The sequence below is a fragment of the Mchenga conophoros genome, linkage group LG8, assembly GCF_057382185.1.
Source record: "Mchenga conophoros isolate Kocher_MC1m ecotype Shallow Benthic linkage group LG8, M_conophoros_male_GT1.1, whole genome shotgun sequence".
In the NCBI taxonomy this organism is placed as follows: domain Eukaryota; kingdom Metazoa; phylum Chordata; class Actinopteri; order Cichliformes; family Cichlidae; genus Mchenga; species Mchenga conophoros.
In genome coordinates, this window is record NC_140533.1 from 15,481,189 (window position 1) to 15,495,591 (window position 14,403).

A 14,403-nucleotide genomic window follows, 5' to 3' on the forward strand; every position below is an offset into this window, starting at 1 on the left:
TCCTCTAATAGCAAGAGCAGGGAAATGACGGGAGGATGTTGATTGGAAATTACGAGAGGAGGAAGTGAGCCAGCACGGTGACCGCAGTGGTGATGATGATATCAGGTTTATTGTGCTACAAAGCTTTTACCAGGAACAGTTATTAAACAAGAAAAGAAAGAAATTTCAGTCTCAAATACATCCAACACAATCTTTAAACAATGCATTAAATAAAAGGTCCAAGCACATCTCTTATTCTATATCTATTTATAATAATATAGAAAATTATCATTTATTATTGATGCATAAATTAAACATACAGAAAAAACGAAATAAACTTTCAACGTGTATAAAATGTGTCATATGTTCAAAATAAAAATTGATAAATTTAATGATTGTATTACTTTCCATACACAGTCTTAACAAATAATTATAATAAAAATGTGCATTTCAATCACTATAGCAAATGAAATTTCCAAAATTGAGATAGAGCATTTGCTATCTTAAAGAGATAAAATGATGAGGATTTTGAACAATACATATATTGCAAATATAAATATTAAATATTAAATGTCTATTTTAGGGTTTTTTTGTAAAATATAAATTTGTGAGCACAAAACCAAACAAACAAATAAATAATCCCTGGTCTTTATATATTATATTAAGCTCTCAAAGAAACTGCGTGTCGCTGGAGCCGGTGACGTAATTCGGTCCGCACGACACGAAACGATCCAATGACGGCATGATGAAGTCAGAAAAGTGGGCGGAGACAGAAAGAGGGGGCTCGAGCAGACACAATTCAGTCCCGTGAGCAGGTCACAGAAGTAAACATAAAAACAAAGCCCACGCTCCGCGCGCTCTGGTGTGTCTAATGTGTCGAGCAGTTTCCTCCGTCGTCTCACAAAGTGCCGCCGCTGTCTGTCAGCGGCTTTGACGCGGGCCGCCAGCATCCTCTCCGGCATCCACAAGTGAATGAGGAGGGCCGGTGGCCCACAGGGAGGGGTCGTTTGCTTCCAGGGCTGCCTACTCCTGGATGGAGCAGGCAGCGATGGCCATGGGAGATGTCTCGAAAAAAGCATCGACTAGGAACCTCGCGGTGGAGAGGAAAAACCTCCTCACGGTCTGCAGGTGAGTGCATTATCCAACACGCCTTATGTTGTATATGGTGATGGACATTTTTAATGCCCTCAGTGCTGCATCAGACAGTGGCCTCTCTGTGTGACTTTTATCTTTGTCAGTGCAATTTTTATCCCAGTGCTGATGGTGTGGTCGCTATGACGACACCCTTCCTGGAGCAAGGACTAGCTGGCACCCTAGGGACTTAAGGCAGGATGGCAGTATAAGATCTTTACATAAAGTCCTGCTTGGATTTTGTGATTTTGGATAGAGATTTGTTCTTCAGTAGGCTCAAACACCGACCTGACGGTGCAGGCACATAATGATCTCTAACGATTATGGTTATGTAAAGGGACAGAGCATTTAGCCTGTAAGTCAGCAGGCATGCTTCCACTTCATCCAGCAGTAGTTGTGCTATCATTCAGCTCAGTCATGCATCAGCTTCAACGTAGATAGACATCCACAGCCCACAGCACATTTAAAGCTGCTGTGACTTAAATTTGGATTTTCCCAATGCATAAAATATTTTATATAATCTAAAAGGGGTCAGTTGCCAAGGTGGACATAGGAGTGTTAGCTCACTTCAGCTCCACTGCATATTGTAGCTTCTTATATGTAAATTGAGAGCATTAAAGTCAGTAAAAAAAGGTTTAAAAAAAAAAGTAAGTAAGCAGGACCTCTGTGAGCCAATGACAGGTGAATCTAGGTCAGGTCCCCGCCCTGCTGTTTGTAATACACAGGAAATGCAGGGATTGTGCTCGTTTTGAGGATAGTCAGCCATTTATTATCCAGTTGATGCAGCTGAATGAGGCATTGTTGCCTTTGGAACAATGGGGAGTGAAATCACTTGCCTCAGTGGCTTGTGATAAGATAAGCATTGTTTATAGATGTGAACGTGGCCAGTAAAACATAAAGATGGTGACTCTGCAAAACATGACCAGTATTTAGCCATAATATTTTCTCTCTGTTTGCAGGAGATGGTTAATTTCCTTCTCACGGCTCACTGCATATCTTACCGTCACTGGACAAATAGTATTTGACAGGTGTTCTTGTAGAAAATAGTCCTGCTGAATTATTTAGTGTCCAGGAAAACATTTAGTGGTCACTGCTGAAGAAATAATGGTGCTTAAAATAAACTGAAAATTCTTTGCCTGTGAGCTTTTATATCATTTGTGGGTGTATATTGCTGAAAATATACACCCACAAATGCACAGTGCTGGGAAAAATATTTCACTACTTCCTGATTTCTTTTCTTTTTTTTTAATATTAGACAAAGATAACTTAAAAAATACAAAGTGAAATTCTGAATGATGATTTCCTTTTATTAAGGTAAAAAAAATGCTGTCAATTTTCAGGACATAGCTTAGCCCTATGTGAAAGTGTAATTGTGAACCTGGTTAAATCATGCATTTACTGTGATTATCCACATTTTTTGGAAAGCTGAGTTCAGTTTCGCTCACCATTGCAAGGTCTGATTACTGCATGACATGGTGAATCAAGAAATAACCTAAATATAAACATAAACCAGTCTGACAAATGGAAGCAGGCCAAAAGACCTCCACAAGCAATCTTGCCACAATCTAAAGAAACTCATGAACAGATCAGAAACAAAGTCGATGTCAGGTCACAAAAGAACCCAGAACAACAGCTAAAGAACTTCAGGTCTCACTTGCTCCAGTTTAGGTCAGAGTTTATGATTCAACAATAAAAGAGCGACAGGGCAAACATGGCATCCATGGGAGAGTTCAAGGAGAAACCAAAACTAAGGCTCGTCTCACAAAACATCTTGATGATCCCCAAGACTTTTGTGGAAACATTCTGTGAGTAGGGCTGCCACGATTTGTCGACTAGTCACGATTACGTCGACTATCAAAATCGTCGACGACTGATTTAATAGTCGACGCGTCGTTTGAAGCTTTGTAAGATCCCAAAAGACCCAGGAATAAGTAGCAGGATTTAAGAGTGTAATAACGGACTGAAACAGAAGATGGCAGCACTGCATGTACAAGGATGCCAGCTGCCGTTAAACCCCGAAGAAGAAGAAGAAGAAGCAGCTGTGTCCCAGAAATCATAGCGCGGCCCAGCTTAGTTTCCAACAATGGCGGCAGCTAGTTAGTTTTAATATTACTCTTATTATTCTTTCTGGGTCAGAAAATAAACGTTTAACGTATTTTCAGGCGAGAATGTAGCTGTGTAAACCTCAAATATCGGCTCAGTTTATCAGGACACCACATATTTTCAAAAGCGCTCCGACGTTTTCGGAGACGTCTGTTACCCACCAGCTCGATAGCTAGCCGGGGGCTAGGTCACTAGCGCGGTGAGAACACCGGACTCCCGGCAAATTGTTTTCTAACCCACCGCCGTCTTTCGCTACTCAGGTTAAATATATATGAGTCACTTAGATAAATTAAAAATGTTGTTGTTTGGCTTCTTTTTTTTTGTATTTTATTTGTTCCTGAGTAAATCGGTTTGTCTGAGATTAAAGTTATAGTTTTTACACAGCTGAATAAACGTCAAGCAGACAGCTGATTATCAAAAGTGTGAGATGCTGGAGAATATACTCCGTTGTCCTGTTATATTTTAGATAGCAAGGAGTTCATTAAACTTCACCGAAACAATCTGCAAATTTCATTAAAATTGAATAAACTATCATCTTGTCTTTATTTTTAGTTAGCACCTTAAACACTTAAAGCTGTAAGCTAATGATAGTTATATAAGAGCAGATGCTGCTGGTGCAATAAGCTGTAGTTTTACGTCCAGTGGATGATGATCTGATTAGTCGACTAATCGCATAAATAATCGGTGACTAGTCGACTATCAAAATAATCGTTTGTGGCAGCCCTATCTGTGAGATAAAAGTTTAACTTTTTGGAAGGTTTGGGTCCTGTTACATCTGCTGTGAAACTAACATAGCCTTTCATGAAAAGAGTACATCGTAACAAGAGCCAAGCATGGTGGTGGTAGCGTGATGGTCTGGGGCTGCTTTGCTGCTTCAGGCTTGCTGTAATTGATGGAACCATGAATTCTGCTCTCTACCAGAAAATCCTGAAAGAGAATGTCTGAATGACTCAAAAACAAAACAAAACAAGAAGAAAAAAAGGAGGTTTTTGGAGTGGTCTAAAATAATCCAGACTTAAATTTCAGATGCTTTGGCATGACCTTAAACAGACCTTTGATGCTGGAAATACGTCCACAGCGATGTGAAATACTCATTTCTTGATATCACAAACTTATGCTGTTTGTGTCATGGTCCGGAGTCTGTGGACTCCTTGTTTATGTTTAAATTTATTAATATTCTGTGGTTTTGTTTATTTTGGGTTGTTTGTGATTATCCCTAGTGTTGTGTGTCCTCTGTGCTCTCCTGTTCCATGTTTCAAGTTCCTATGTTCTGTCTCCTAGTCTGTTAGGTTTGCCTGTTTAGAGATTTATCGGTGTCTTTCCTGTTTTATTGTGAAGGTCCATGTCTCTTGTCAGTGTTTCTAGTTTTGCTTCCCCTTGTCTTGTTATGTCTAATTAATCCCAGCCGTGTCTCCCTCCTGTCTCCCATTCCCTGATTGCCCTGTGTGTATTTAAGCCCTGTGTTTTCTCGTGTGCGTTGCTGGATCGTCTGTGTATTGAAGGCCGATTACGTCACAGCCAGGCGATGAGGGCTGTCCCAATTCAAGGGCCGCTCCAAATGAGGCCCCGAAATCCGTCCTTCATTTTCCTGGATATGAAGGATGGGTCAGGTGTATCCTTCGTGGCCCAACCTATCCCAGAATTCATAGCGCAGCCCAGCCAATTCCAGTTTCCAACAATGGCGGCTTAGTTTTAATATTACTCTTTCTGGGTCACAAAATAAACTTTTAAGATATTTTCAGGCAAGAATGTAGCTGTGTAAACTTCAAATATCTGCTCGGTTTATCAAGACATCACATATTTGCAAAAGGGCTCTGACGTTTTCACAGATGTCTGTTACCCACTAGAGCCGTCGAGAACACCGAACTCCCGCCACATTTTCAGACCCTGCGTGGTCTTTCGCTACTCAGGTTAAACATATAAGTCACTTAGATAATGTAAAAATACTATTGTTTGGCTTTTTTCAGTGTTTTATTTGTTCCTTAGTAAATCGTTTTGGCTGAGATTAAAGTTATACTTTTCATGCAGCTGAATAAACGTCAAACAGAAAACTGATTAAACAGAAACGTGAGATGGTTGAGAATTTACTCCAATGTTCTGTTATATTTGAGGGAGCAAGGAGCAGACAGCTGAGTTTATTCAACTCCACCGAGACAGCTGGTGACGCAAATCTGAAGGCTAGACCGTCCCATTTCACAGCCTCGCACTTCCAGACTTCGAAGGACCCGGCCCACGTAGACCATGATGGCCGGGTTCTTCGAAGGCTGTGGCCTAGGAGTTGGGACACAGCTACTGTTATGCTAATGCTAGTTGATGTTATTAATATTGTTAATGCTAATTAGCATTAGCAACAAAAAGCAGCTTGCTAATATCTGTAATATCTTGTTCCCTTGAGTTTTAATAACCCTCTATTTTCTCCAAAGTCTTTGTTTTTACAGTGTAATGAAATAAGAAACAAGCTCAATGTACAAGAATCAAAATTAAAACAGGATAATAGGGTAAAGTGGATTAAAGTAGTTGCATGCCATGGAGACTAGATGACGCGCATAAGTGACCAGTGACTCAGCTAAAAGTTTTCCCCATACATCACCACAGTTATCAATATTTACAGCCAAAATTTAAAAGTAGGATATTTATGAAATTATGGATAAAATCTTGCCAAATGATTTATGATTATTATCATTATTGAGTTATGTCTCTCTGAACTAATTTTATTTGTTCAAATCTTCAACACATACAAAAGTTAAAGGGTTTTCACAGGAAGATCCTGGAAGTCAGGAATGTATTACGGGAGACTTATGTCATCAGCTGAAATTATCTAGTACAAAGGAAGTTGTTGGAGTTTCCTGAAAGTGCTCGATGAACATATTCCTCACAGTAAAAGGATGACATCAGACTGAAGTGTAGAAATGAGACTCTGCAGGAAATGGAAGGTACATTGTCAGAGATCACATAATTACATCCACACTCAAATGGGATGGAGATACGCTTGTACAATTTCAAATAGTTGAACTCTGTGCTCTAACCCTGATTATAATTATGGGAAATCAGATTAGTAATGGTTGATTGATTGATGACGCAGTCCTGATACTATAACCTAAGGAATATTGCGGGAATTCGATCAATATTGAGTTTTAGTGACACTCTGACTATTTTGCTTTTTATGCTTTTATTTCCTCTTTGTTAGACTACTGTACTGGTCTTTTAACAGATATCAATCAGAAAGCATGAAATAGACTTCAGACTATGCAAAATCAGCTGCCAGATTGTTACCAGAACCTTGAAAACTGAACACATCTTACCCCAGTGTTGATGACTCTACACTGGCTGTGCATTTCTCTAGGAATTGATTTTAAGATTTTACTTATTACATTTAAAGTCCTTCATTGCCCAGCATCAAAATATACAGTCAAACTGCAGTTCTTCTACCAACCAGTGCTCAGCTGAGATCCTTGGTCTGAAACCCATTAACAGTTCCCACCTCACATGTAAAGACACAAGTCGATTGAGCGTTTGAATGTTTGCTGTTGGGGCTCCTCGATTGTGGAATGACCTGCCTGAGAAAATTCAGCTCACCTCATTAGTGTCTTCTTTTAAGATTCACCTTATTTTATTTTGATGTTAAGTCTTGTGTTTTAATTGATATGTAAATTCCATCCATCGATCTATCCATTTTCTTCCACTTATCCGGGGCCGGGTTGCAGGGCCAGCAAACTAAGCAGAGAAGCCTGGACCTCCCTCTTCCCGGCCACCTCCTCTAGCTTGTCTAGTAGAACACCAAGGCGTTCCCAGGCCAGCCAAGAGATGTAATCTCTCTAGCATATCTACCCCAGGGTCTCCTCCTGGTGGGACATGCCCAGAACACCTCACCTTGGAGGCACCCAGGAAGCATCCTTGTCAGATGCCTACACCTACACTGGCTCCTTTTGATGTGGAGGAGTAGCAGCTTTACCCGTCCCAGATGGCTAAACTTCTCACCCTATCTCTAAGGAAGAGGGCAACCACCCTTCAGTGAAAGCTCATTTCCACAACTTTTATCTGTGATCTCATTCTTTCGGTCACTACCCAGAGGTCATGACCAGGTGAGGGTGGGGACATAGGTCAACCAGTAAATCGAGAGCTGCTTTTTTACGCTCAGCTCTCTTTTCACCACTACGGACCAGTACAGTGTCCGCTGATATGTTCATTGTTTTGTATAATCTCCTCCTTGTTTGTTCTGTTATTCTGTGTTTCTGGGAAGTACTCTGTAACTCTAGTTTTGATAAGTGCTGTAAAAATAAACTATTATTAAGCTGTATCATACATAATTACTTTATGCCCTGCCCTAACAAGCTAACACCACCCAGATATTTTGCTTTTATGAGTTTCATTGACCTTTGTTAATTGTACAGTACAGATTACAGCATGAGTTTTGAACAAGGAAACCTAGGATATTTATGGAGACAAGTTATCTCTCTTATCTGCCATGGTCACAGAATACATTTAGACCCTTGTGTACAAAACCTAACTTGTACATTAGCTTGTGGTATATCTGAAAGATTACGTGTTGACAGAATAGGACAACGTGGAGTATTTTGTTCAGTAAGGTCAGTCTGACACCGAGATCAGAGTCTTAAAATGTTCCCATTGTTGCCATTTTACCATTCACTGATCACACAAGTACATCACATTTATGACACCGGATCCAAAAATTCACATAACAACATATATATTTAACCATTTTTCTTCAAATATAGAAAGTAACTTTCTTACACATTAAATTGTTATCATACAGAGACAAGAGTTCAGCTTCCTATAAAAACAGCACAGAGCTCTGTAGTCTGGGGAGAATTGTGTGATTTTTCAGTGCTTACTATTTACTCTATATTCTGCCAAATTAAGCAAGCAATTTGGCAGAAGATAGAGCGATTCCACAGTCTTATCATCTCCTGTTTTCTCTACACTGATCCAAGGATCCATCCCGTGTCATCTGGAACAGCCGTCACAAATTTTTGAACACAGAAAAATAAACGTAGAGCGCAATACTGTACATAATCTGCTCATGTACATTCTTTAAATCTGTGCATATTCCTGTAATTTGTGTTTTTATGATATTAGAAATCATGTAAGAAAATGAATAGTCATTCTAATTGTACTCATTAAAAATGTTCAGTCTGTTTTTTAGGGTTAAACCTAAGAGCTAACTAAATGTATCACAGTGGCAGAACACTGTGTTCTTTCGCGACTGCATCCTTAAACAGACTTGTGTGGTTTATCAAGTGTGATTCACAAATGTTTAGCAATAGTTTGATGTACGACATGTTCTGCCTACTGTAAACTGAAACGAAGACAGCGGTAACCCATCAGCGTTTTTCCTGACTAATCTTTTCCCTCTATGCTTGAATAAGTGCTCGAATAAGTGCTCTCCTCGCTCCTCTCCACCACACACAGGTTTTCAGTTAAGACCCTGCTGGAGAAATACACGGCCGAGCCCATCGATGATTCATCAGAAGAGTTTGTCAATTTCGCCGCCATCCTTGAACACATCCTCAGCCACCGTTTCAAAGGTACTAAACTGAGGAGATAACATACTGGGACTTAACGTCCTGTTGAATCAAGGCTCTTACAGTGTTTACTGAAACTTTTCTGTCCTGTTTAGCAGCTTCGGCAAGCAGAACCATGTTGTTTTATTATTCGCAGTAATATATGTGTAGTGTAACAACGTGTTTTTCAGTGCTTACTAAAACTAACGCACTTCACATGCTTGTTGTGTCAGGCTCTAGTAGCTGGTTCGATGGTCAGAGGAGTTACTGGGACTACATCCGCCTGGCTTGTGCTAAAGTCCCCAACAGCTGCATTAGCAGCATTGAGAGCATGGAAAACATCAGCACCTCACGAGCCAAGGCAAGACCATCATACGATGACAAAAAAATTACAAATAAATAAGAATATGTAGATTTATTGGGACTAATTTAGAAGTCATTTTTGTGACTCTCCAGACTAATTTCTTTAGCTTTGGTGTTCCTTTCAGGTCCGAGCCTGGATGAGAGTAGCTCTGATGGAGAAGAGGCTATCTGAATACATCGCCACTGCTCTGAGGGACAGCAGGACAACCAAGTTAGCACCTCTCTATATAATAAAAATCACTTGATCCTCGTACAAACATGTTCCCACCTAACTGCACTTGTCTTTGTGCTTTAGGAGGTTCTATGCAGAGGGAGCCATCATGTTAAGAGAAGAAGCTACAGTGCTAACAGGGATGCTAATAGGTCTTGGAGCTATAGACTTTAGGTGGGGCGTCCTGACTTTTAGATATCAGACTGATACTTTTAAAATCCTTATGCATGTATAAAGTTTCTAATTTCTGATTGGTTTGTCTCCCTCAGCTTCTGTTTAAAAGGGGAGGCCCTGGATGGGAAATCTCCTGCAGTGATTGACTATACTCCATACTTGAAATTTACACAAAGGTACACCAACCTTCATGTATTTCAGAAACACTTTGAAAGTTACAGAAACACCATTGCACAGCCCATTCAAAGTCAATAAGATACTGATACTGGCTGCTCGTGTCACAGCTATGATTACCTGAGCGATGACGATGATCGGCAGAGTGTTGACAGCAGCGCGAGTGACGACAGCGTCCCTGAACATCCTTACATCCCCCTGGTCACAGACGAGGAGAGCTGGAGCACAAAGTGTCGCAAGATGGAGCAGAGGTTCAAGATTGTCAATGCACAAAAGGTGGGCGGACAAACATGATGTGTTTCTGTCGCTGTTGCTTGATCTAAATCTAAGGTTAATAAATGCAGATAAATACGTTCATCGTTTCATGACTCTATTAATCTGTCAGTTAATAACAAAGATTATACTGCGGAATCGTTTCTACATTACTATGACCGTTCACAGATGGTTGATGTCTAATATGAGTATCCGAGGGTGAATGTGTTTTTTAAATTTTGGCTCAGTCTGAATGTGTGTTGTCAGGGTTACCTGGAGGAGCTTGTGCGTCTGCGTGAGTCACAGCTGAAGAACACAGAGATGGAGAACAAGAGGCTAAAGGCCCGGCTGGAGGAGCTGCAGACCCAGAGCCAACAGGAGAAAAGGGAACTAGAGGCCATTGTCTTGGAGCTTCAGGAGCAACTGTGAGTGAAACACACAGATGGCTAGCATGTTTAAGCAAATAGCTTTAACACAATGCCAGCTTAACTGATGAACACTCTTCACTGCAGAGTACCGTGGACTGTGTTTGCTTTTCAGTGGTTCTATTGTTGGGACTTATGTTTTACCCTCACATGTCTCAGGACAAGCTTGATTCCGTGTGACTCCAACCACTTGGCGAAAAACCTCTCAATCCCACTCGTCAACCAGTGGCCAACGCTCGAGCCGTTCGACAGCCAAGAGGACTTGAAGCTGTTTCGCAGGTTTGCTACAGGCAGCATGGTTACTTTGTCTCGTTGTTGCAATTTGACAATATGCACAAACTCTGTAATAACAATAATATACACCAGCCAGTCGCATTTTTAAGTTACACCTTGCTAATACTGGCTGGGACTCCCTTTTGTCTTCAGAACTGCTTCAGTTCTTCACAGCATGGAATCAAAAAGTCCATCTGCTTCAAGGTTAGACACGTTGTTCACTTTTTCAGACCATTCTCCTAAACTCTACAGATGAGGAAATACATCAGAGGACGATATTCAAACGTCTATCGTTCCATGTTATAGGCTATCGTTTATTTGTTTTAATTGATGGTTTGCAATAGTCACCATGGCAACACAGAAGGACTAACCAAAACAAATCGAGGAGCTCATTCCTAAACAGACAGCTACTTCTGTAGCTGCAACAACAGATACGTGGACAAGCCGAACAACATTCCTGTATGCGCTTAACGGTGCGCTTCCTCCGAGACTGGACACTCTGCAGTAGATGTTTGCAGACATGCTGGTTTCCATACAGGAACAGCAGTGATACCCGGTGGCCTCAGGGAAGCTCTTGCGTGACTCTGAGGTCATCTAGTTAGTATCGCTATTGGATAATACTGCGTACAGCCCATATTTATTTCATTTTTAATTATTTGATTTAAATGTGAAAAATAAATAGTACTCTTGGTGGACAGATTATATAAACTATTCACTAAATTTACAGAAAATGCACTATATTGTGGTATATATCATCAGTTGTGTGGGAAAATCCCAGCAGATCAGCAGTTTATGAAATACTCTGGCATCAGGTGTGCCACGTTCAAAGTTTGACCTCCCAGCCCATTGTTCCCTTAGTGGGCTGGTTTCAGTCATTATGAAAATGTACTCTTTATAAGATTGGGGAAACCTGCAGTCAGCTGAGACTGAAGAAGTCACTTTATGAGTGACGAAACGTTTCTCCCACTGAAAACACTATGTCCAGATGAACAGAATCGATCTTTGGAGACGTTCAAAGTAATTTAAATCACCTTTCTTTCTCATTCTTATTCTCAGTTTGAACTTCAGCACATTGTTTTCATCATGTGTACATGCTTAATTGCACTCACTTGCTGCCATTTGACTGGTTTATAAAATAATTGTGTTGATTAGCAGTGCACCTAATGAAGTGGCTGGTGGGTGTATAATATTGTTCAATCAAAGATCAGACAGCACTTAGCAGTTTGTGTAAATCACAAGCAAAAATCAAATGGCGTAGTTATGTCCATGTAAACCTGTATAGAAAACATTTTAATTTTTTAATTCAAAATTTGAACCTGGTTTGAGCCATATATAAATATTTGCCTTGTTTTCTCTTTCAGGAGGAGTTTTCCAAGCACAGAGCTGCTGTCAGTGGAGGTCAGCCTGGATTCTGACTCTCAGAGGACTCATGGGAAACAGAATGGGAGGGCCTGGTGCACAGGTGACAACTCAGACACACAAGCGATGAAACATGTGTGTACAGTTAAACTGACCCTCCCGTTATATGTTTGTCCCACCCTCCCAGAAAAGGACTACACCCCCTCCATGATGGGCCTGTGTGGGTCCTTGGCGTCCTTCCCAAGCTGCAAATCTCTGACTAGCCTGAAGTCCAGCGAGTGCCTGGTCAACATCAGCACAGAGAACAGTCCTGCCCTCTCTCCCAGCTAGGGGGCACCAAAGAAACACTGCCAAGAAACATTAAGACGCTCCGGCGTGAAAATAAAACGACTGTTCTCGGTGGGCGGACAGATGCTTGACAGACTTGAGTCCCTTTACTTTTAAAACCCTGCACTCTCTCAGCTTACACCTGTTGTGGAAGAGCAGCCTGCACGCTCTCTGGGCCTGTGCAGCCAAGATACAGGAGCAAGCTGCCGCACTGCCTCATGGCCTCCTACAGCGTCATTGCCTTTCATTGTCGTGACATCATTAAGCCTCCTGCACTGTAAAGCAGCTGGTTTAAGTCTGACCCTCCTTCACTTACAGTCACCCATCTGAACCGGTCACCTTCATCGAAGCTCGCTGTAGGGTCGTTCTGTGTGTCGCTGTCCTTTTGTCTGTGTCTTATCGATCTGTCAGCCTATCTTACTCTGCCTGTTGAATAACACTGACAAGATGGGTGAGCTGCTATATCCTTATGGAGAAACAGCCCTATTATATACTGTTACAGGAGCATGAAAAGATTTTAGAACAGAAGCTTTTAATGTGGCGAGTCAGATGGTTTATGATGAAGATTATTTAAAAAAATAAATAACAGAAGCTACTTTATGATATTAAAATCAATGACAGTTTAGACCTTATTCAATCATACGCTAGGTTAGACACACAGGCTACAGAGGATTGTGGAGATGCCACAGTGTGAACATTTAAAAAAAACAGAAATCTGTTGCATACAAACGCAGAGTTTATTGTGACTATGCAGAATGAGTGTTGTCCTTGTCTTTTTCTACAAACCTAGCTTGATAGAATAGTTTGAGCAGGAGAGAAATAGTGAATGTGCAACATGCGTATGCCATTTTTTTTTCTTTCTGTGAGCTTTCCTTTTCTGTTACAGTTACGTCCACAACATACTCACCTGTGTCAGTCACACATGTGTAAATTGCTTTTTAATGCGGCGTTTTTGAGAGTTGGGAAACGTTTAAAACTGCAATAAAACTGCCTTTTTTTGAAACATTAAATGTGCTTATGTATTTAATGGATATACCATCAGCATATCTACCGCTTCGATCCAGGCTGAAATCGCTCAGTTCCTATCCTATGAGAATAGTTCCTCTAAGCACTACAGCTAATCCTCAGGGATGCTTTCTGTTGCGCCACCAGCAGGTCAGAGTTTTAAATGGCGAGTGAAGAATCTATAATCTATTAGATGGACTGTCATAGCATTTTGTACAGACATTAATCAAGGTGCTGGGATTATCTACCACACTGTTGTACATTATCCCCTGATTTATATAATTACTAAGTACTTTTGCATGAATTGTTCTTTTAGCTTCTGAGTTCTCCCAAATATTTTGTAGCACCATAAGGTTGACAAATCTGATCTCTGATAAAATTTGGACATCATGATATCGTGTTACCTAGACTTTCCTGCACATATTGTCCATGATCTGACTGCACTTAGACTACACCTATCCAGTGACATGTTGATTTTGGCATAATGGGTTGTTTTAATACTCAGACACAAATGGGGAAAAAGAACGTACATATCATAAAAAAGAATCTGGTCCTTAGCAGGTCTTAAAATTGGGTATATACAACCTCATGTTAAACCCACAGCAGGTTACTAGCAATAACAAAAAACTTTTTTCAATGAAAATTAAGGAAAACAAATCTTTTTTTCACAGTCAGTCGCTCCCCAATCTCAACAACAGACCAATGACCATTTCACTGCAACCAATCAAAAGCACACTAAGTGATCAGACACCATTAATGAGTTCCACACCTAATTAGTTTTACTGTAGCCCATGAAAAACAGAGACCAGGCTGAATAAAATCAATAGGATTTGTAACAAGGAAGCAAGCATATATTCAAGAAATGGACAGACAAACAAAAAAGACAAAAAGAACAAAAAAAAAAAATGCCCGGTCCATCCCAAAGGAAGCAACCATTGTCCATACAGGCTCACTTGCCAGGATGGACCACTCAAAAAAAACCCAACAAATCAAAACAATACCCCATGCCTGGAACAGCTAGTGGATCACTGCTGCTCTGGTAAATCAATCTACGCCCTTGGCACCTTCACTTCCAAAGGTGCACAGGTTAGTGTTCCTCCACCTG

The 14,403-nt window shown here is 40.7% G+C and overlaps 1 protein-coding gene across 1 annotated transcript; it reads left to right on the forward strand.

The window, feature by feature from the left end:
• Positions 1-733: 733 nt before the first annotated feature.
• rundc3ab (RUN domain containing 3Ab) lies at positions 734-13,303 on the forward strand. Its single transcript, XM_085284538.1, has 11 exons — positions 734-1,107; positions 8,644-8,759; positions 8,969-9,096; positions 9,224-9,309; positions 9,394-9,483; positions 9,579-9,659; positions 9,768-9,933; positions 10,177-10,334; positions 10,494-10,613; positions 11,969-12,069; positions 12,154-13,303. The coding sequence occupies exons 1-11, from the start codon at positions 1,013-1,015 to the stop codon at positions 12,294-12,296; spliced, it is 1,284 nt and encodes a 427-aa protein (XP_085140664.1). The 5' UTR covers positions 734-1,012; the 3' UTR covers positions 12,297-13,303.
• The last annotated feature ends 1,100 nt before the right edge of the window (positions 13,304-14,403 follow it).

Coding starts and splice junctions, on each gene's coding strand:
- rundc3ab (XM_085284538.1), top strand. CDS start 1,013: ATGGAGCAGGCAGCGATGGCCATGGGAGATGTCTCGAAAAAAGCATCG. Junction 9,484..9,578: donor CTTGGAGCTATAGACTTTAG/GTGGGGCGTCCT, acceptor TGTCTCCCTCAG/CTTCTGTTTAAAAGGGGAGG. Junction 9,934..10,176: donor AGATTGTCAATGCACAAAAG/GTGGGCGGACAA, acceptor GTGTGTTGTCAG/GGTTACCTGGAGGAGCTTGT.